General features: G+C 37.4%; 2 protein-coding genes across 4 annotated transcripts; one reads left to right on the top strand and one right to left on the bottom strand.

The window, feature by feature from the left end:
- The first annotated feature begins 2,197 nt into the window (after nt 1-2,197).
- LOC106164431 (putative ammonium transporter 3) lies at nt 2,198-10,122 on the top strand. 3 transcript variants are annotated; one of them, XM_087002661.1, is made up of 8 exons: nt 2,198-2,431; nt 5,043-5,592; nt 5,867-5,938; nt 6,520-6,579; nt 6,808-6,884; nt 7,135-7,283; nt 9,060-9,227; nt 9,497-10,122. In XM_087002661.1, exons 1-8 carry the CDS (start codon nt 2,290-2,292, stop codon nt 9,764-9,766), a joined length of 1,488 nt encoding a protein of 495 aa, XP_086858787.1. In that variant the 5' UTR covers nt 2,198-2,289; the 3' UTR covers nt 9,767-10,122. The 3 variants fall into 3 exon arrangements, with proteins under 3 accessions (XP_086858787.1, XP_013397780.2, XP_086858788.1); XM_013542326.2 differs by lacking the exon at nt 7,135-7,283 and adding an exon at nt 7,325-7,473 and having other exon boundaries at nt 2,232-2,431; nt 9,497-10,119; XM_087002662.1 differs by lacking the exon at nt 7,135-7,283 and adding an exon at nt 7,325-7,473 and having other exon boundaries at nt 2,288-2,431; nt 5,377-5,592; nt 9,497-10,119.
- Nucleotides 10,123-17,830: 7,708 nt separating this feature from the next.
- LOC106164415 (forkhead box protein B1) lies at nt 17,831-21,333 on the bottom strand. The gene is made up of 2 exons (XM_013542309.3): nt 19,785-21,333; nt 17,831-19,516 (listed from the first exon to the last, which is right to left on the bottom strand). Exon 2 carries the CDS (start codon nt 19,354-19,356, stop codon nt 18,391-18,393), a length of 966 nt encoding a protein of 321 aa, XP_013397763.1. The 5' UTR covers nt 19,357-19,516; nt 19,785-21,333; the 3' UTR covers nt 17,831-18,390.
- Nucleotides 21,334-24,009: the final 2,676 nt, after the last annotated feature.

Below are 24,009 nucleotides of genomic sequence, written 5' to 3'. Positions count from 1 at the left end.
AATTGCTAACAGAATATTGGGAATTTAAAAAAAAATATTAAAATACTTTTTATCAATAAGCACCAACCAATTCTAAATCTCTTTCTTCTTTTTTTTATATTGACCTCTAACCATATTATAGAAAACAATTTTAAGACTGCCGAACGAAAAGATGGTTTCGGTTTGAGCCGTACCTGACTGCATCGTGAAAATAATAAAGGAACTGGTGAGGATCCACGTAGCATCGTCCCAGGTGATTTGCTCAATTTCTTGTAAACTTCCTCTTCGAAAATATGACAGATTTTCGTCCGCTGCTAAGGTCTTGTTAAATCCCGCCATTTCTTCTTCACCATAATGAGGTTACATTATCGTTACCAAAGTCTGTGACACACGTTTCCACTTCAGCAAAATGAATTTATCGCATGATTGATCGAAGAAAGCTACACCCGGTGATTCTTGTGCCGTATTCTGATTTACGCATAATGGTTTCTCTTGTACGACAAATGTTATCTTTTACACGTTAGGGTGATGACGTCCAATATGACGAAAAGATGAAAGGTCAAATCTTGCTTTCGATAATTACAGCCATGGTCTCACTTCAAAAATAAAAACGGTGTTCAACTGGGGTGTTTGGATTTTTTCCGTGTTTGCAAAAATTAACACCAAATTTTGAAATTTAGATAAATTACAGAAATATTTTCAGGTAAGCAACTCACACCACTCTACGATAAGGTAAAATAAAATGCTGTCCGTCTGTGACAGATTTTAAAAATTGGACTCTCTATGAAACTTCCTAATTTCTCATGGAACCAACGAAGAACGCCGTGATTTGTTACATAAAAGTAGGCGCAAATATGATGACATGGATTTCGTACCTGCGTTGACAGCATTGAGGTCAAAATATGTTCGTCGCACGATGTAGGCGACAGTGCTGTCAGTGCTTAATTAATTGCCTGATTGATTCTACCTGAAATCAATATAACAAGTTGAGTGTAATATTTGCTTCCTGAATACAGCACATCTATCTGGCTAATAGGAATAGTGACGGCCCTGTCGTATTCGCTTTGAACGCTTAGGTTAATCCTATACTCAAGAAAAAGGTATTTTTAAATGCAGGGCATTTTAAAAACAAGAATAGTATTTACTTATGCTGTTTGCTCACTCAAACAAAATTACCGTACAAAATATTTTATTTGTCCTAAATATCTCACGTTCTTGCATGTCACATTTAAACTTTGCTGGCTTTTACTTTAAACGAAAGCGTTAGAGTCGCTCTTCTACCTACTCATAATATGTACTGGTATTTGCTGATCTGTAGAACCGAGGCTCACGAAAACCATCAATTTTTTTAGAAAAAAATCTACATTATTTCTATTCCATGCATGACTAATGAAGAATATGTTAAGCAAGTAATAAAAAAAACAACAAAATATCAAATATACATGAATATTGTTAGGCCATGCAAAGTAATATAATCTTCAGCTTTCTAAATGTTTGATACAAGATTTTCAGTTGAGCTCCAACCCCTCTATAAAATGGACCTGCCCTCCTGCGTATTGATCTAAGACGAGGTACAATGCTTTATTAATGTAAACCTGATAGCGGTTATTCTGAAACTTGGTTATTTGCCATATATTCACGGCATCATCATAACAAGATATCCAAGACGAAACCCAAGATTCAGTTTCTGAAAGGTGAGACAAGTCAAGAGACGTCACGATATAAAAATAATGATATACATGTATCACCATGCAGAAGAAGTTTGTTATTGTAGGTAGTGATCTGAAGAATAGATTTCCTTCGAATATCCTATTTCTTTTAACACAGTAAGATGACAATTGATATATCGTTATTAATGTTATCATTATAATGTCAGTGGCATTTGTAAGGTACATGTACAACAGAAAGGCCACTGTGTCTTTGGGGCCACTTAAAGGGGGCACCTTTGTAAGTTTTTTAAAATCAATTTTGGGGAGTTGTAATTGTCATTTAATGCCATTTTTTGTAAATCAAACGATTAACGGCATCGAGGGTAAGCTATTTATTTAAATTAGGAGACCCAATTCTAATGCTTGCCCCGCGCACTACTTTCAGAGGACATCACCTATGTAATACCGATATAAATACAGCGAGTCTTTAAAATGTGAAAATAAGTTTTAAGTGCAATATGTACCCTGGCTAAATTTGTGTAGTTTTTGTTACATGCATGATTGTCTTAGTCAATGCCCTTTCTTCAATCAGCGATGTGAATTTTGAAATTACAGCCTATTAGTCCAGTAACAGAAGAGACCGATTTTAACCGCTGTGAGGATGAACGATACTTCATTCTTAGATGATGAACTGTTGTCGGATTCGTCCCTGAACTCCACAGAGGCCTCGGAAAAAGACATGACTTGGGATGACGCCACATGGATTCTCACCAGTTCTTTCATCATTTTCACAATGCAGTCAGGTGCGTATTACTGTGCGTTAAATAGTTATATCTTACCTATTGATAAACTAGCAGCGGCGGGTTGTTAGATTTCGGTGGTCTTGGTATGCTCTGTTTATCTGTACTTTACATTGAAACTTAAGAAAACTGCATTACTGACCATTTATTAAGACACTGTAAATATAAATATCACTACCCTCTACCAAAGATAGTAAAATGACCGTCTATTTATTTACAGACTTACCTGTGAATATCTTGTGAAAAATCAATCTGTGGCCCTGGTAGAGGGTATAATATCACTAATATATACATGTCAATTCCAAAACAAACGGCAACCATTTATGCAAGTGCCTCTCTCTCTCTCTCTCTCTCTCTCTCTCTCTCTCTCTCTCTTACCTGCAAAACACAACGAGCCATTTTAAACTAAACCAACCTTTGTAAATTCAATTAAAAGTCCAGTTAAAATGAAGAGATAGATAAATGATTCACGAGATCGAGAAATTATTTTTTCTGGGAAAATCCGTTTTGGCGGGTAAATCCCATGGAGTTGCTCATTAAAATTACATACGTCTGAAACAAATTTGCTTCCATAGCATTAAAAAGGCACATTTAAACTCACAATATTTAATATGAAATCTCTCTGAACAAAAACCCATATGCATAAGATTTAAAGAATCTTGTACGTCCATTATGTCAAAAGAATGAAAACACACACTTTGTGCACTAATGCACCTTAGTTGATTATACATGTATTTTGTCCTTAGTATTGCGAGTAAGCTCAGTCAAAGGTATCCTTTCCAAGAATTCTGCAGAATTTAATTCTCTTCTAAAACAGTTTATTCTTCAACTCAGTAATCGTTGCTAGATCCGCCACTGCACTTGGCTTTGATGTAGTATACCTTTTTCTATATGGTCAATTGAGTTCTAAATGACTGACCAGGCACTATGACCGCAAGACCTTCCTGGACATTTCAGAAGGAAATATTAACTTAAGAATTCGAAGGTAAAATCACACACAAGATTCTCAAAAATGAAAAAAAAAACTGTTTAAACATAATGTCTATCTTTTTAGAGTTGAGGCAACATTGTTTTTTTTAGGTCACTATTAGACATTTTCTGTAAACATTCAAGATCTGCACTTTGTAACCCCCCTCCCAATCCCAGCTCTGCCAGAAGGGTTGAGTGTGCAGAGAATTTACTTCTGTGGTCAAACGCATGCGTGCCTTCTGCTGGTTAGATCACCTTGAACCAATCTTATTTAATTATAACGTATAGGGCCAGTTTTAATAATGTCTGAATGGGGAATCTATGTTATCCCAACGTTTTCGGCGTTACCATTAATACGTGGCTCTGAAATGAGTGTCTAGTGTTTTGTTTCCTGGATTACGTAGCGGATGGTCAAATTTTGGTTATTGCTTACTACTGTGCTGAATGCAGCATTTCGTACTCGTACCTATCATAGATGAATGGATGAATTAAGCAAATAGATGGCATCCAAGAAGGGATCACTACTGGTTACGTTAATTGCTGTATTCATAACAAACTCAAGGGAACTTGGCGTATAAATAAAGACGCAAATTATAGGTAATCCTGGCATGTATCCATAAAGAATTAATTGAATTAACCAAGCAAAAAAGCAATTATTGACAAAAATAGGTGACAGGGAAAATTGAGTTAACCATTGGAATGGGATTGCATGATATCCGCATCCATAAGCGGTTTCTTCCCTCGCTCAAACGAGATGTCATATGTCATTTTTTTATGTATAGAAATGTGCCAAGCAAATCCAGAAACCTTTATTCCTACTCCTTTGACCACTTCTGATGACTGTTATCGGCGAGTGATGTTCCAAAATTCTATTCGAATGTTGCCATGCTGAGTACCCAACAAACCCCAGATATTTTATAACGTTACCATAACGTTGCCATAATGTTATTGGTCAAATAAACGTAACGTTTACATTACGTAATGGTAACGTTATAATAACGTTCTGTGTTGCCTGGGTACCCACCCCTGGATGCATGAGGACAAATGTTGAATTTCAGAGAAACTTGATTGATCCTTGTTGACTACCCCTGTAAATGACAAGATAGTATACCCATCAAGTAGCTGAAGCTCACTTTACGTAGCATTATTGATTTTACAAACACAAACGCAGTAAAAACACTGGACAATTTTTACAATGAAAAAAATCATCCAAGGCAAGGTAAAGGTTAATTTCCATTTCCATAAGATATGGGATATTCAGCTTACTGCATTTGTTTCAGTTTCCTCATTTCCTGATTTTAACGAGTTTTTCAACGACAATGGAAAGTAAAGTACGTTTGAGTTCATTTCATTTAGCATTTTTCCATTATTTAATTTTCAATTACCTTTGTAAGGTAACTTATCTATTGGAACTGGCATCTTATACAGAAAAGTAATTTAGCGCAAATCGTTTTTGTTACAATTATATCACAAAAAGTACTTATCCTAACGAATTGATTTACCTAAGTTTCTAAATACCCACCAATTAATTCGAAGTTGACATAGTTCGTCTCATTCATAACAACAGCATTTATATCTTATATTGTAAGTGAATAAACTTTTAGTCTAAATAAACCAAGTCAAATTTAACTGCCTTGTTTTGTAGGATTTGGCCTCCTCGAGTCTGGTGCTGTCTCCCACAAGAACGAAGTTAACATAATGGTTAAGAACACCATGGATGTTCTCTTCGGTGGCATAACATACTGGCTCTTCGGTTATGGCATAAGCTTTGGAGAAGCTCCAGGCTCCAATCCGTTCATGGGGGTTGGCTACTGGGCAGTCGATGTACCAGATGCCGAAATGGGCGTTGTTTACTCAAGCTACATTTTTCAGCTATCCTTCGCTACTACAGCCACGACAATTGTCTCTGGGGCAATGGCTGAACGAACCCGATTGACGGCGTATATATTGTTTAGTTTTCTCAACACGATTGTTTACAGCTTCCCAGCACACTGGATTTGGGGAAGAAATGGGTTTCTTAATACGTTGGGTGCTATTGATATAGCTGGTTCCGGGGTTGTGCACCTGTGTGGTGCTGTGACAGGTTTGGTGGCGGCCATTTTACTGAAACCACGGTCTGGAAGATACGACGACGGTCCCAACGAATTGCCTCTTGGTAATCCGACTAATGCCATAGTGGGCATGTTTATGTTGTGGTGAGTGCTTGTGTTTGTGTAAAAGCGCTAGCCTTCTGAAGTCTGTGCATTGTTTTCATATTATTTTGAGCTTCTTGACATTAGTTTTTTTTTAATCTACATGTATATTTATACTTATGACGTTTTGCAACACAAAGCTTTTATTCTATGTATTCCTAGATAATTTCACGGTTTAAACTAAGACGTGAGGCAATTTTTGAAAAAAAAAGAAAGATTATTAGAAGAAAATCTGTTAGACTGCAACTTGATACTACTTTTTTTTTAAATGTCTTAGGTGGGGTTGGCTTGGTTTCAACTGTGGAAGCACGTTCGGTATTTCTGGAGGCAAGTGGAAACTGGCGGCAAAGTATGTAACTTTTATTGAATAACTAGATAAATGCCTTATAAATTTTTGGGTAAATGGCAATCGATGCATTGCTTACGGAAAAGGCGCAACAAGATCCAAAATTAGATAAATTGGTAAAATAATTAAGTAAATTAAATCAGACGTAATCATCTTAGACAGAATCGGTTGCTATAACACCGGAAATATCTGGTTTCGTCCGCGTCACCTCCCTTCACCTGTAATTACATTTGTTAGTATTTTTAGTTACTTCTGTCTTAGCCTCCTGAAAGCCACCAACTCCCTCCTGTGGCAATTGTTTTTAAATTGTTTTCAAATTCGCAACAAAACGTTTCAATTTGATTATTGAAGTTGTCAAAGCCGACTCTTATACTTGAAAAAGATATACGTGACAACAAAAGCAGTGGAAATTTTGCTCTATTCGATCCAATATTTTTTGTTCTACTCATCTACACATAAGCTAGTAAATACACCTGCGTTGTTTTCACACACACACACACACACACACACACATATTAAAAGAAAGGAAAACAACACAGCTTGGCTTTTTTTATGAATGAATGATGAGTTCTTTGAAATTTCAGATCTGCTGCAACAACCATTAATGCTTCAATTGGGGGAGGCATTGCTGCCGTTATCTTTAGGTAAATTTACCGTGTTTGTCTATGAACAATTGAGTTGTTACTTCTTTTTTTTACTTTGAATATTTTCATCCGTTAAATTTTCTCTATGCAAATTCCTTTTTGCTTCTGCTGTGCTTTATTTTTCTTTGGCTCTCTTGAAAAAAAAAGATGGTATATTGGAATAACCATTCATCATTACGGTCCAGTTCATCGATATATTCTAATGTATTGCTTTTGTCATATTTGTAGCTACATAAAGAACAAACGGAAATATGGCGTCTCTGACTTAGTGAATGGAATCCTAGGCTCCTTGGTGTCAATAACTGGTATGTAGGCAGTCATGTTTTTGTATTTATTGCCAATACAAAATACTATTTCAAAAGAAAAAAATTGAGTGGATAACATATGATTAGTGTAATCTACCTGTATGTATATTGCTTCCATGGTTGACCGTTAAGTCATGGAACAGGAATTTTCCAATTGTTTCAAATTATATGCACTCATACCTTGTAACTACAGGTACAGCACTTGTCTGATACCATACCCTGCGAAAACCATGATAAAATATACTTCCAGCAAGCTGCATGGTTGTCCGACCTTGGGAAGCTATTGTAATTGGAACAGCGGGTTCCTTACTGGTCAATGCAGGCGTTTGTTTGATGAATAGACTGAAAATAGATGACCCTGTTGGTGCCGTGGCTGTGCATGGCATTGGTGGCACGTGGGTACGTACATGTGAACAGGAAACGGTGCTTTATCATTTCAGCCTCGTGCGCTGTGGTGCGTCCTTGGGAGGCTTTGGTTATAGGAGCGTTGGGGGGCGTTATAACCATAGCCACGGTGTCGCTTATGGACAGAATTAAAATCGATGATCCGGTGTCAACATTCGCAATCCATGGGAGCGCAGCTGTGTGGGTAGGTTTTGGTTTAATAGCAGGTATAAAATCGGTTTCCTTCTGTCAGTGACACTGTACCAGTAGGCCTACGTTTATTGGGCAGGTACGTGCACTGTCATCAATTGTAGAACTCGAGAACTTTTGGACTGCTAACATCACTGTATCAGCATCAGCAAATTTGTTTCGAAACAAACTAACATTAACAACTTTTGTGAATACCACTGTCTCGCTTTTTTGGTCAAGTGGCACCAGTTTGCTTGGACACTAGTTTTGGGTAATATCACAAAAGAGCATTTTTTTAACAAGGATACAAAACAAATTTTGATTGAAATTATAAATGTACTTAAAAAGTCATCTTAAATTTTATAAGTAGACGACGAGAGATGCATACCCATTTTAAAGTATTTCAGATTTTTGTGTGCGTGTCCTAAAAGAGCACTTGTAATATAAAACTAATCATTTCTAAAATACAAAAGCTTGAAAACATGCCAAGATCAAGGTTATATATGTAAGCTTTGTATTACTTGCCACTTGACTTGAGTAGGTGATCCAGCCTTACAATTAGTAATATATTTTAACGTATTTTTAAAAACATAAACCCAAAATATTCAGTTAGGCAACTTAGCAAAATAGCCAAAGATCAAGAACAAGGTAAGGTTTAGCAACTTCACCTATAATATCCAACGTTGATGACATTTATTTCTTTTGTGTAAAGGCACCTAAACTTGATTACATAAAAAAACGATCGGGTAAATTGTGATCGCTGTAGTGGTGTTACATGTACTTCTTGATTTTTTATTAAAAAAAAAGGTTAAATTGTCTCATTTGCTTGGTTTCCTCTACAAAAGGTTGCAAATGCAACATTTATAGATATAAAGATATAGACTTGGTTATGTGCACATGTAATGTGAAACGCGTTGGTGAACAAGTACCCATTGACCCATAAACATACACTGATTGACCCCATGATAATGATGAAAGAAGGGGACCCTCAATTGTAACTGTTCGCCTCACTAGGACTGCACAGGTCCTTCATTGTTTATGAAAACGAATGATGCCAGTATTATTTTAATTCGACAAACTGAATTCCCAATATAATACTCAAATATCACTCCAGAACAAGTCGGGGTTAATTTCTTTGTATATTACTTCCTGTTAAAGCATAAACCTACTCTGGGGGCTTAAACGTGATTGAAATAGTTAGTAGTCATGTAATGCAATACATTGACAACAAGACCGTCTTAACACTTGCAATCATGACAAATGACTCCTTTCACTGTATGACGTAAGGCCTGTCTGCCTGTATGGTCTAACAGACTGATCAATGATCACTTCTCAAATATGAAACATTAACACCCACCGTTCATTTCTGAACTCGTGATGCCACTTTCAGCTGCGACAGGTTTAGCTTTTCATTGTGTTTTTTTCTAATATGTTAAGACTTATATCAATAATGGATGAATAGAGAACCTGTACTGAGATTATTTCCGTTTGCGTCCATGTCGCTTACCAATAATTTTAATGGTAAATCATGAAGGGACAAGATAGGCACATGCATAACACGGGCTTCAAGGCATCATAGCAACCGTGCCATTCTTGTTTCAGGGGTTGCTGGCAGTTGGCCTTTTCGTGGAGATTGATTACCTGGAAGATATGACCAAGGGACATGCAGGACTGTTCAAGGGTGGAGGAATGTATCTGCTAGGCGTCCAATCACTGGCTGTCATTTGTATTATTGTGTGGTCAGCAGCATTGTCTGTGCTGATGCTTTATGTAAGTTCAATTGCGAGATGATGATTCCCATAGGAAACGATAAGTTATTACATTATATCAACCTATATGCATGTTTAGTATACATATATGATTGATAAAATCTAATAATAGCTTACATATATTTATATGTGGGGTCTTTTGTCGTGTAAATAATTGGCTATTTAAGTTTTTATTCATTTATTTTGCTTTCTGTCCGTCTTTATTTTCTGTTCTTTTGATTAAGGCATATGCTTTGACAATAGCCTTTATCCTTCCCCCTCTTTCTAAAGGCGATCCACAAAACCATTGGACTGCGGATGACACCTGAGGAGGAAATGCTTGGCGCCGACCTGGTAGAACACAACATTGGAAACTGGAACGACCCAGTTGTTTTTATGCGTTCTATTTCCGCCAGACCTTCTTTTCCGAGCGCCACCAGGCGGTCAGCAGTATTCCCACTTCCCCCGGAGGTGTCAGTAGTGAGTCTGGCCAGCGCTTTGGAACGTGAACCCAAGCGTGATAATGATCCTCGAGAACAAGCTACGATCACAAGTAAATGATAATAACCTAACGGTACTCTTATTATAAGGTCTTGCGTGAGATTGAAAACATTTAACTGATAGCAAAATTAATGAAACTGTAATGTTGAACGCATGTCCACGACAAAGAAACAAACAATACAGCACTTTCCAGTAATAGCACCTTACTATGAAATTTTGCCCGTCTTCTTGTTCATAACAAGGGGCAAGGTGGGGTGCACATACTCTTTTCTCTCAATTCTTTTAATTGTGAACATTTGTAATACGTAGTATGGCTAATTTAAGAAGGTCGAGCGCATCTTTTCTTGAGCTATGAGGTCATATTTCCATTTGATTTTGAATTTCTCGTGAATATATATATATATATATATATATATATATATATATATATATATAGTTTGTTTGTTTGAGAAGGCGAAATGAAGCCAGTCTGAAATCTGCAGTTGTTAAGTTTTTATATCAAAACTGATGACAAATGACACTTGATGAATGTATAAAATACAGATATCCTTTGCCAATATATATCCAGGACGAAGGTAAATGTAAATGATTTGGACAATGAATAAATTTTGTGCTGCGTGCCTGTGGAGCCGTGTCCCCTCTTCCTAATGTGCAAAAAGATTTCCAGTAACCGACCACATACATGCTCATTAGGCTCGTAGGGGGTGCATTAGGTATACATGCATTTACACACAACCACATGGCAGATTAACTCAATGTGCCTTTTCGCAACTAACACATTCTGTGAAAGGTTTTCGTGAACCACTTCCTGTAATTCATTGGCTTGACCTACTCTCCTAACACAATAACAATCAACTGTGTTGTTAAGAGAATAAAAAATGACTTGTGTAATTCTCTACCCGTGTAGTGTAACAACCGTTTCTTTATTTTTACGGTTTTATGTAACAAGGCAAGTTTGGTTCGGATAGGGGGGTCCTACCCATTAACTGGGATCTCCAAAGTTGATTCTCCCCTTTTTTCAGACAAAACGAACCCCTATATGACAGTGAGAACCCCTATATGTCAGTGATGTTTCAGGAATCGCACTGCCACATTGTATGCTCACTCTACTACGGGCGTGGATTTGGACTTCACCTCTAACACACTGTGACAGCGAGGGTGTGGAGGCAGTACTATGGACGTGCGGAGGAACGACCTTCATATGGCTTTGCGGGGGATGGGAATGGGGGGGTCCAAAATACAACCAATTAAGTTCATCTGTATTTTAAAAGGCATACTTAAATATTTCATGCTTTGAATAAAACATGAAAAAAACGGGTTGTGCAAAAGGAATGACCAATGACGAGATCACGCACGGAGGCACATATAATGGCTAGACCAAAATTTACCTTGAAACCGTTTAACCCAGCCCTTAATGTTGAAAGTTATCAAAAGAGTGATAAAAGTGCTTTCAAATAGATTACCTCCAGCCAACGATTCGTGTACTATGCTTGTTGATTTACTCATAAAAATGTGCAAATGTGTTTTCTTTTTTTTTTTATTTCTTTACACACGTATAAACACTCTTGGACTTTTCAATGTCACAACAAGCAATCCCGAAATACGTGAGCCCATGTCTTATAGTACTACGTGTTAATAAAATATCAATAAAGATGAGTACTTTTAAATTACCAAATGTTACAGTTGAACAGTGTGCTATTTTCATCGGATGCTTAAACTGCCATTTAGATGAAAATAGACGTTTTTGAATCATTTCAAGGCACTTATTTTCCAAGAATTTATATCTATCTTCATTTTACGTTTTTGGCAAATTTAAAGCGGATCGTACAAAATGACATTGTAATGTTATTGAAACTGTATATGAAAAACACTCCTCCCAATAAGTGCGGTGACGCAAGTGCAAAAAGACTACTGGGTGGGTATCACCGCATTCCCCGTGCTACTTGCGTTGACACGTTTCCTTGATTAATAAACCTGAACCCTCATAAACAGCTTTTCACTTTTAAAATGATTGGCGGTTGATAACTGTCGTCATTAATTGAAGAGCTAATTAACTATAATATGTAATTGGAAGACGGGAAAACGCACCCTGTCACCGTTCAGTTGACGTCTTCACCTCCCACCGTCCTTAACTTCTGGTGGGTGACCCTTCCTTTCATCTCTCCGCAAAGTCGATACCTGTAATTTACATAGTTATTGAGACAGGCGAATCTATTACTTTTCCCAATAAAAATATTTGTATATCAAGTGTCGTATTTATCACTCTTTATAAAGTCATAGCGCTGTTCGAGGACAATGGCTGAAAGCTGGGATTATTCGCCTTGCTGCGCCCATTCCTTGCTTTCTAAATGCACCCGGTGTTTACTAAATTGACATCCCGCAGTTAACACAGGTGCGCAGAGGCTCACTTACGCACCCCGAATGCGACAACGTGCTTCTGGTGGCGAGATTGGGAAATTTCTATTCACGGCATTCTTTGCTTGATAATTGTTATCTTGCGTGAAGAAAAGATGAGTTAAGTTGACCAAGTGCGGGGTTGAAAATGAGCGATCAAGGAAACCTTACACTCGTCCTCCCCAGCTTAATTGTTTTTTTTTTTTTCGCCTCTGAAACTTTTTAACGGAAACAGGTGTGAATAAACAGTGTTTTATTGATTTTGTAAAATGGTTGAACAACGGGTTTCTTTTATGCTAACTACTGTGATTGAATCAAACTTGACAAAATATTCAATAAGGGCAATCTTGGGGTTTTTAAATGGACTTTTAAATATACAATTTTGCGTTGAAATTTTTCAAATATTTTTCAGATCATTGGGTGTTGAGTCAGAACACACGAGCACCAACTGGGGATTAGGGATTTTTTCCATTCAAAGGAGGACTATTTCCAAATGAATAAAATGCCATCAGTCGGTATGGAACAACGAACTATATAAACATATAATTGCTTATAATTTCTGTAGTTTATTTTCCACCTTTTAATTAAAATTGTTCCTTCGGGTACGTGTACTGTCTGAAAAACTTAGTTCGTAACTTCGATGAACACTCATATGACTGTACAATAAGTTATGACTACATATTTTGACTGTAGATCTATATGGGAGCCATGCTAACGTGACACTGTTAGAAAATTCTTTCACTCTATCAAAAGCGGTCAGAGCAATGAGAAGCAGTGGCATCAACGGACAGAGCTTCGGGAGCAAATCTACGTAATTGTTTATAGTGATAAACATACACGAGATGACAGAGCAGATAGATGATTTCACAGGGACGTCTGAAAAGTAACGTAATGTGTGGTCGGTTTGTCTCGCCTTAATATAGCGAACAGCCTCATCATTCTTAACTTTCTGTTGTCTAATCAGCCCATTCAGCAGTTTCAATGACTTTATTGGCCTTCCTTTTCTTCGTTTATTTCCCGCTGTCCATTACATTACGAGAAATGTATAGAATTTCTGCAGCGAGTGAAAAACCAAGTGTCAGCTTAAACCAACCCCGGATAGTTAATGTCCATTTGCTTGTCTCCTAAGCACCCATTAGCCGGGTTGTGTTTGATCAAGAGTCAACTGGAGATGAACGCGCTCGAGACTGTGTCATTCATTGGCACGCACATACACACATACATCTAGTCCAGTCAATTCTCGGGGTGCTAGCGTCTGTTTTTCTCCTTTGGACTTAAAATTTTTCTCATTTAATTTCTTGATGAGTTCTTTTGTTGGTTATCTGTACCTGAAAGTTTCGTGCGACATTAACATTAAGATTATTATAGCGATATCTTTTACGGTTGGGAGATCGGGAGTGTTACAAAGTGGCTAGATGGAAAGATGAAACAAGTAGACCTAAAACGCAAAAGGGGGCGTTTTATTTATTTTTTCCATACAAAGGTGATAGATCACGATCGCGCGCCCGCACACACACACACACACACACACACACACACACACACACACACACACCTGGCCACTAGAGTTCGAAAATTGAAAAAAAATTTCATGTGATCTCCTAATATTTTACAAAAACAAATAATTGCAGATCAAACCTGTGTCTTTATCGAATTTAATCTAGTTTGTGTTATGAAAGTGACATTTAACTACGAAAAGCTCAAATAACAAATATGAATCAGTTTTTTTTGTAGAATTCGTATTGTCATCTGCGGTAAAATCTCTCTCTATATATATTTTTTCTCTCTCACACTCACACACAAATGCACGCACACATGTCAATAATATTAGATGCCTCATATTTTCTCATGTTTCTGTATTAAGTGTTCAGTTATGCTCACTTTGTTTGTTTACTCTGACATCAAAAGAAAATACAAATCAAACAACCAAGCGATATGATCAAACTCGACTTATGTTCTATTAAAATAATTTCTTGCCTGGCGGTCGCGGCCCGCCTGTCACTGCAGTGGGTTACGTCGTCACATCAATGTCAAATGGCAGTCCTAGCCTCGGTTAATGGGCCGCTACAACAAACGACTATCGCTACATCAAATTAATTGAATGTTCCCTTGATCCTAAAACCTATATCGAAATATCTCATCCGGGCGAGATTTCCTACTCTCTGTGGCTTTGTATCAAAGGAATGTACTGGCACTTTGCTTGTTAATATTTTCATGTGTATCGCTAGACAAAGCTCAACCCAGGCGGAGTTCCATTACGTTTCCAAACCTACTAATGTATTTGCCTCTTATTGAAAGTCTGGTCGGGTAACAAGGGTATATCCTGTGTGCCCTGATCTATCGCCCGCATCAAAAGCGATCAACGTATCAGTACTCAGGCCTGTCACCGCGACGTGCTTTTACCAATCAAACTTTAATTAAACAAAGCTCTAATCATCTTGTTTTCCTTAATGAAAAAATTGCATGTCGAGAGATAAAGGAATTAAAGTGACACCACTGTGGTTTGAGAGCCGTGGCTGTGTCAGATTAAAGGTGCGTTCTGCGGTTTCATAATACCCCTAGAGTTGCTTCAAAGAAAAGGGTTTGTTATAGGCTACAATTCATCCATAGGGTGGGCTCTCTCTAAATATTTGTCTTCCTTTTCTACGACCTGTTAGCTTGGCTCGTTGTTCGTAAGGCTCTCCTTAATAAAACTCAGGAAACTCAGCAGGCAGCTGGTGAATGAATCTTCTAGTACGTCATTTACTCATCATAATTCTACAACAATCTTCATGCAGCTATTATTGCTTAAAACAGCGAAAGAAAAAAATGAGAAAAAATCGAAATGAAAATGACATCCGCTCTTCTCTCAGTGACACGTCATTCAGCGTAAAGTCTGTAATTTGAAATGAATATAGTAAAATTGATCACGACTGTAGAAATTTCCCACAGGATGTGAGTGAATTAGAAAGATACAACCCCCACGCGGGCAGTCTATTTGCGCTGAGCTGATTCAATTTATATTTTTCATTATGTCGAGCCACGGTAAAACAAATACGATAAATCAGGGAGTAAATGCTGTAAGGTAAATATTATTATTGTACTGATATTGGATTTACCATCACATCAGTTTATAGTGATCAGTCCAGGTCAAATTGGACAAGAACTGACCGTTACCGCCGCCCATTCACTGCTTAAACAACTGTGCTGTCATCACACCATTCACCCATCACGATGGCTGCGATGATCGCTATACACTTTCCTAGAAATTAATGAGCACATCATCTTCAATGTATCAACAATCAAATAGACCCCGCAACGCTCCATAACACACAGAAAATCTAGCCATCGATCGGTTCGGCGTTCTCTTGAAAGGAAAGTGTCGCGTTGTGTCACCTTCCGTCCCTAACTCCGCTGACTTATTCAAATTTAACCATGACTCGACGGGCGACGCATTAGAATAAAGACAACACAGAATTACACACACAAATAAAAATCAATCTAACGCCATTAACTTTGTCGCCCGTATTCATTACAATTCCAGCCTGGACAGCCATGAAATTTAATTACACAGTTTGGCCAATACAAAGGAAGTTGTTTGCCTAGAATTGAGCCAAGAAGTGTTAGTATGTTTTATGCCGTTTATTTCTATATCTCAATGTCAATTCACAATATTTACAAATCGTGCGAGTTTCCCGCAGAATGTTTCGAGTGAAAGAATGGTTTTGATTCAGCTAAATGCTGTATTCAATCATAACTATTGAAAAATATTTTTAAGACAAAAAAAAAAAAAAAAAAAAAAAAGAAAAGAAAAGAAAAAAATTAACATCGTGTACAAGAAGAAGCAAATATTGTCCTCCTGTTTTCATCTGTTATTTTTAAGATCCCGCTCGTGTGAAGTAGGCCATCTCTCGAGAAAATAAAGTGCTCCTATTTCGATAAGACGATCTACAACAAAAGCAAGATTGGTAACTGTCAGCTCAAATTAGTTTTGTGAATGCTAAACTTTTTGATGCCTTGATTATGCGACTTATTTCCTTCTTAATGAAATTATTGTTCACTTTGTTGTGGGTATAGATCTCCCAACTCCAGCGTCTCATTATCAAAGAAAGGTCTTTTCATTTTTTTAATTATGATACCTCATTTACAATTCATTAGACTCCTTACAAGCGATGACTTTATCGACGTGGCTAACATTGGGAACAAACCTTTTACTTTAGATCTTGATTGAATATACTTTTGTGATTTCTTTTTGTTAAATATTGTGTGTTTTCTCTTTTTTTCGTTTCATATATTTTATAAATGTTGGAGTTTCAGTCCACTTCTCTCCTTTTTTCATGAGCAGTTTCTGGACTTATTCATTTGTTAATTTAGACTTCCTAAAATTTTGCACACCTTTTGCAGTGTGTTGGAGTCAATAAATGACTTCACTCGCTATTAATATTCCTTGCGTTTTTCCACAAAAATAGATATATCACAACGCCATTTCATTTTGGGTTTTGTCAACACAATTCATTTATTCATTTTTGTGAAAATAAATATATTTGTTCTTTTTAAGAGAGTGAAAAGTGGCGGCTATTAAAAACTTATCTTTTGAATAATGGCAATTGTTTCTGCTTTATACATATATAAAAATTGTTAGAAAATTGGTTAAAGATTAATTGCATTAATCAGTACGGTTAAAGTCCTCGCATAGTATTGATCAAACACTATTAAATTCGCACAAAGTTAAACGTAAGAACAAAATCGCTCTGTATTTCAGGTATCACGGTCGTTTTAAAAAAAAATTGTCAGACTTTTTACATAGACATTTGCTTTTAAAGAATGCATAATGTCAACATTTTAAAACAATTAGCAAAGTCAACACTTCGGTATCATGTTCGCCAAGATGTTTTACAGTTCCGCCTCATGAAAAAGTATTTATTTAAGGAATATTGACCATGACGGCGTTTACTGAGTGTCATTGGAGTTGAACCAAAGCTATTACAAGCAATAAAACGTTAACAGAATGTCAAATTCATTGATTGTGTCAACAGCCAAGTTCTTATTGCGTGGTGACTAATCCGTTTTTGATTGTTACTTCAATTCAGAAAACAATTTTGAATTAGTTGCAATAACATACTGCATTGCTACAAACGTGTAAAAACGTTCCTGTATCTCTTTCTGTATCTCGCACATTAATATGTTGAAAATCCACAAGGCAATTGGATAGATAGTAAAATAATTTGCCACCAGTACTTTTCATATTTCAAACATTAATTTTTAAATCTAGCTATAAATTTCTGACACAATCATGTTCACTACCTTGACTTTTTAAATATTAGGAAACAACTTTTTACCTGACTCCTTATATAAAAAGAAGTCAGGTGAAAAAGTTGCTTCTTATTATGTTTTTTTTTTAGTTCCGATGTTGAAAAGTGTGGATTTTATCTTTCAGGGGTACAAAAAATGCAGTTTGTTTCATTCATAATTTAATGACGCCAACAAAATATTATTAAACATCTTGATTGAGGTAAGGGGCATTTCACAATTATCTCCAAGAAAAGCATATTAAAGTCGATCACAAATACAAAAACCTTTCAAGGCCAAAATGAGCAAAGCAAAAATTGCAATATTTTTGGCAGATGAAATTAAAACTAAATTAAAATACACATATAATTAAAACATTTTGAACATTTTATACCAGCCCTGTTTGTTGCATATTTGTCTAAAACGCTATCCACTGGAGAAGTGCACCAACAAGAATTTAAACTCAATTCAAATAAATTTATTTCTTTGTTTAAAATCAATGTAAATAACAGATTGAACATTTACCCGTTATGCAAACAGGTTTTTTTTCTTTTAAACAAAATCAATGGACATTGATGTCAACATATTCTCAGACTTAATCTGATTTACATGTAAAACATTCATGACATTGATGTTACACTCACTAAAGGAGTGGACAATGATCTGCCAAAAATAATTTCTAACAACGCCGGAAAGCTATTATTTACAAGATGCATACAACGAGCTTTTTAGAAAGATCAATTATTTCTTATTTCAACACGACTACAGCAACCCCATTTATTTTTTTCTCATATTGCAAATATAATCACCAAATTAAACAATAACAAAAAAAAATGGAAAATTCTACTATTACATTTTGGATTTGAGAAGTTCCTGGTGCACTTTGCGGCATTTATTTGGAAACTGCAGGCCTACCACTACCGGTTAATGTTGCTTTTGAAAGTTATTGTATGATTGTTGAAGTGTCACAAAAGTACACATTTTAACGGTGTTCACCTGAAACTGTAGATTTACCACACAAATTATCTACTACCTTTTGACGACGGTGGTGAGTGGGTTGACAGATTCAAGGCCACTTCCGCTGATCTCGGCGTAGCTGTTGACGAGAACGCGAGCCCGCTCGTTCTTGGCGGCAGAATGGCAAGAGGAAAGCTAGAGATTGGCGTTGGCTTGATCGGCAGGGGCACCGAGGGTCCTGTGACGTCTCGTGGAGTAGTTTGACTCTTAAGAAGTCGAAGCTCCTCATTTAGCTGATTAACAGAATACGCAAGCCCCTCTTTGTGGACTGAAACTCGACAGGAGTTGCAGAGCATGTTCCCAGCGTTGCCACTTTCGCCGCAAGAAGGGCAAGTATTTATCGATGGGCTCAGTCCGAAAGGAGCCACCAGTGCCCTTGGGATTGCGATGCCCGGGGGAAGTAAAGTGTGGGGTGCCATGAAAGTTGGTCGCTTATAATCTGGAGCCATAAGGTGCTCTATGGTGAAAGGATGCTTCATTGGTTGGTTTAGAAAAGGTGCCAGGTGTGCCGCGGCGTAGGGATGTATTCCATATTTTGGGTGGTGTGGTAGAAACAAGGCTTGCTCCATTCGATGCTTCATTTGTTCCTGTTCGGCCGACCCCGCCTGCGCAGCTAACCCGGCTAGCTGCCTTAGCTGAAGTTTGAACCTCTTTCTCCTACGTAGAAAGCTCCCGTTTTCGAACATATCTCCGCACATTGGATGTAGAGCCCAGTAACTCCCCTTGCCCGGGCGATCCGGCCGGCGTGGGATTTTGATGAAGCAGTCATTGAACGACAAATTATGTCTTAAGGAGTTCTGCCATCTTTGAGTGTTCTCCCGATAAAATGGGAATTTGTCCATGATGAATTTGTAGATATCGCTCAGAGGAAGCATTTTCTCGGCAGAGCTCTGTATTGCCATGGCAGTGAGGGCAATGTAGGAATACGGCGGCTTTTGATCGCTGTAACTGTTTCTTCCTGGCCGAGGCATCTTTTCTTAGCTTATAGTTCGAATTTTTTTTTTCAAATTGTGAAAAGCAGTCAGCAATGCGGTTGAACTAGAAATGATCCTTAATTTACAACTCACCCTTTTCCCCTTTTCGGTATTTTTTCTGCTTCACTCTACGTATCTTCGCTTAGATTGTGCACACCTTGAAAAACGTACAAATTTTATTATAAAAAATAGTCTTATATGTCAAAGTACAAAAATGTTGAATTATCTCATTCACACGACATGTTCACTGAATAATAAATAAATACATGTAATGAATTGTACAATTATCAAAACGGAGTAAAAAATATGATAAATAATCATGCAATTTATGATACTTTTCAATGAAGGTTTAAAAAAAGAAAAAGTAAACAAAATGTAATCTTTAAAGTTTTGTAAAAGGAAATGAAATTACCATTATTCCTTACCTATTGTAAATGGTCCTCTTTCCTTTTCAGCTGCACGGCCTCACTAACAAGCATTCCACTTCAGGAAATCTAACACACTATTAAGTCAGTTGGTATGGGACCATTAAGAATTAAACTGTCCTTGCAGCAACTCTTTCTCCCTGGAAACTGTGGAGACAATTCTAATGTTAGTGGTCTGACTGCACCAGGCCCCAGACGAAATGTTACAGCCCCGTTAGAAATCTGTACAGGAGTTAACTGTCAACGCTCTATAATTCCCAACCATAACTGCAGACTTCATTACCGACCGTCATCAATGCGTGTCGTTTCTGCTGTTGACAGAGCACCATACTTGTGTATATCTAGCCGCGATCCGGAGCCGCACGAATTGTGTATCTAGTCAGCGTGGAAAAAAAGGCAGAGGCCTTCACACGTCACAAACACGCGGCTTCATTTGATCGTGACAGGTACGTAAATAACAAATGCAAATCTTCAAATGCATGATAAAAACAGCTCACAGTCGGTTCACTGAGAAGTGCTACTTTAAAATACAGCAAGCATACGATCTTCTCATTCTTTAGTTCAGTCTCCTTATAGTATTTGATCGCGAGTAGAGTAGTAACGCTCCCATGGGGCCGGTGACTTAAACTGATTAACAGCTGTCAATCAAACGGACGGGGCGGCACGGTTGGATCGGATTAATTAGAACTCAGCCATATTTTTTATTCTCGTTTACATTAAGGCTTTTCTGCGCGCACAAATACACCTCAGTGATAAATCTTAGGAGGAAGATAAATTTGCTGACTGAAAGCTTGGTTGTTGAAAGTCGTGTGAGTGTGTATCTGTGTGTGTGTGTGTGTGTGTGTGTGTGTGTGGTGTAGGTCCGGGCGTAATTCTCACAGAAACAATGCCCTCCAGTTACTAGAAGATCACAGTATCAATATTAGTCAAGTTACAAGTTCCGCAGGCGATGTATTGACACAAGTGGTGCGCTGCACATCCGAGGGCCACAATAGACAGAAGGCACAATGTGCCCGCGTCTGGTGCTCATTCATTAAAAGTTCGTTTTCGTGCCGTCATACAGGTTTGCGTCTCATATGAGTATTGTATCCAATAAACCCCTAATCTCTTCCAAGTCAAATAGATCAGAAGAACTCCTTTGTTAGCCCATTCATCATGGGTTTGTATGTAGCGACCGAACCCGCTATTTTGATTTAATTTCGGGGTAAAGTAAAAGGATATAGATACAGCGCAAACAACTCTCTCCAGAAACACGTGCATCGGAGCATCCGAATTACAATACTGTTTTACAGCGGCCGGCAAACAGCGGTGTTGAGGCATGAGCACACCTTTCAGTGAAACCACCCGGACATAAAAATTCATTTTACCTCCACAAAGACTTGATAAAGAAATCAATGGCGGGATTTTAATCGTAGGGGACTTGATAGTTCACAGGTGTTAAAGATTTCTTGAAGTTCTTGTTGCATTCCCGACTTAAAGCAGGTCCTTTTTCGGTCAATTTCTCTTCTTTCTGTCATATCGAGGTAGGGCGGCAGAAAAATAGTTGATGACTCACGTGGGAAACATTGTGAAACAGGATGGTGTTTCAAATAGTCTTAGATTTGTAATAAAACATACATTGAAATATCACTCACTGACAAAAGACAGAAAAAAATCTTTTATTAGCTTGGAGTTTAAGAATGATAATAAGAAAATACTCATCCGTTTGATTTTGTTCAATCAGGTACTTAAGGTAGAATTAACGTTTAACTTTTTTTGCGTGTGTATGAACAGTGTCAATATTTTAGCCAAATGGCAGTAACTAAAATTTTTGATCAAGGCAACAGGTTACTGTTAATTTATTTTCATTTTTTTTTAATCCAAAGCCTGACTAACACTTTACATCAACTTGACTAAATATGTCTCCCACTTTGAAAACATTACTACTACTTGAAGCCGCATTGATGATGATGTAGTTCATTTACAGTTATCTAGGTACTTATGAAAAAGTTTGAGTAACTTTGAAGTTGTCTTAGAATTACTGACGCAACTGAAGGAAATGAAATTGACGAGCCGATTTGTTTCAGTGGTCGTGCTACCACATTAATGCCGTAAATGACCCGAGACTGTGAAGCGCTTGACACGAAGAAGTTTTATCGCGCGGTTTTGATTGACAATCGTACAGAAATATGACAGAGGTTACAAAGTGAATAGAAAGCTGGTCTCTCCGTTACACTATTTGCTCTATCATTCCTGTGGCCAATTTATTTCAATATTGATTTTTCAGCATGCGGGATATTAAAAAACTAAATTATCTGATTCTTTTGTCATTCGCACAAGCAACTTGATGTTGTAAGAAAACGATAACACATCGATCGGAGATCCACTTGCCAGTTGCCGCCGTTTCATGTGAGTAAAGTGAGTCTCGGAATGAAAGAAATAAGACGAAGCTCTTTGATGAAGGGGTCTCAATATACGCGATGAGTATCTCTTAAGAATTCTTTAATTTTTTTCGTAAATGAAATTACAATCGAAAATTAGTCCCAGATATATATCCGCCGCTGCTTATTAATAGCACTTCAAAAAGGAGATCAACATCATTCTTTTGACTCGAATACTATAATTACAAAGGGACTTTTGCAAATCTCAATTTGTCAGCAAAAGCAAGTATCACATGCAGCTTTGTTATAATCGCTCATTATTTTTCCTTTAGATGAACACAATTCACCTTTTTTCCAGACAGCACAATTAGCATCACTGATTCCAAAATGCAGGCCACCAGATAAATCTTAGTCAAAGCTACCGCATGAAATAAGAAAATCATGAGCGCTGAGGACAAAATAAGGACCGATCTGTCCAATTCCCAGAGAGACAAGACGGGGGAAAAATAAGCAGAATCTACTCCACTGAGCATTAATCAATACGGGACCACGGCGTGTCACTAAACACACGCGGAGTTGATCTTTTTCAATCTCCCCACGAATAGAAAATCAAATCGTACAACGGCAGTGATCCGACTGTGAACTTCAAAGTAAATTAAAGCTACGATCCTCTATAATTCACTGGTAGTCAAGATTGGATCTTACTATGCGTGTGTTCGTAGTAATTTCTTTTACGCTAACGTAGTATTGGTAGTAAGACTGGGAAGAAATTCGATGAAATCTTACTATCTCGATTCGTTCAGATTTATAGTAGATTCACGCACCGTGACGAAGCGGATTGTTCGCTTGTTCAGCTCCACAATAATAAGGAATATTGAAAAGACCACATTAGGGCGATTTCAGCTAGGATGATGCCTTTGCCAATTTTGGTAAGAAATTTAATAAAGAGGCTTTCAAAGAATTAGAATTAAGTAAGACAAGTAAACACACACATGTGCACACACACACGCGCGCATTAAGGCAAACGAACGCCGACGCGTCCACACGTGTAAATAACAATCAATGAGGAAAGGTGTACGAGTTGATGATTTATCTTCAGTAATATACATCACTGATGGATAAAGGATCCCTATAACAGAGTAAGTAGCCTCGGGTTAAAATGAAGAGACGTCTTCAAAGTGAAACAGAGCCCCACTATACTAAATAGAGCATCTTCACAATAAGACCAGATCAAACATATCCTATATCTCAAACCAATGAATTTCGGAAGCCGCCGTAACAATAGTTGTATATAAGACATCTACGGTTAGCGCAGCGTTTTCTCTCATTCGGCCCTTTCAAAGTTTCTCGGTTGTAAAAAAATCGAGAGTTCTGTTGGAGCTGTACGGAGTTTCATGAATGAGCACTCGGCAGTCCTGCAGCGTCAAAAATTGCAAGGCCTGCTGTGTGTTTGCAATATCAATCAAGGCTAGTTTATTTAACTCCAAGGCATAATTATGAGTTTGATGTGTGACGATCGGAGCGCTAATGACGAGCTAGAGCGCTGGATAAATACCCGTTGCCCTGTAATTTCAGTCTTAGACTTATAATGATAATGTCATGTAATTATATTTTGTGTCAATTAGAAAAAAATCAAATATTCACACAATTCGTAATCAATGTCATTATGATCTCTGATGTGATAAGCTTAGACGTGCTTTGCTTTACACTTAAGAATTATTTCATGATTTTAATGCACATAACTCTTTCAAGTTAATAATAAAACCCCGTTTGCATAATATAGGGTATTTAAATATTGAATTTAATTAAAGTTTTTAGCTAGAACACTCCCAACAGGATCCTAGTTTTCTAGTTAAAGGAAGATT

This window comes from Lingula anatina, chromosome 1 (assembly GCF_051362555.1).
Source record: "Lingula anatina isolate TDL-2025a chromosome 1, LinAna3.0, whole genome shotgun sequence".
In the NCBI taxonomy this organism is placed as follows: domain Eukaryota; kingdom Metazoa; phylum Brachiopoda; class Lingulata; order Lingulida; family Lingulidae; genus Lingula; species Lingula anatina.
Note: the sequence above shows the minus strand (reverse complement) of the source record. Positions and strands in the feature narration are given on the sequence as shown.

What these genes read in the sequence shown, in the direction of transcription:
- LOC106164431 (XM_087002661.1), top strand. Translation starts at nt 2,290, where the DNA reads ATGAACGATACTTCATTCTTAGATGATGAACTGTTGTCGGATTCGTCC. An exon ending in ATTGCTGCCGTTATCTTTAG is followed by an intron (nt 6,580 to 6,807) that starts GTAAATTTACCG and finishes TCATATTTGTAG; the next exon opens with CTACATAAAGAACAAACGGA. An exon ending in ATGGCATTGGTGGCACGTGG is followed by an intron (nt 7,284 to 9,059) that starts GTACGTACATGT and finishes TTCTTGTTTCAG; the next exon opens with GGGTTGCTGGCAGTTGGCCT.
- LOC106164415 (XM_013542309.3), bottom strand. Translation starts at nt 19,356, where the DNA reads ATGCCTCGGCCAGGAAGAAACAGTTACAGCGATCAAAAGCCGCCGTAT.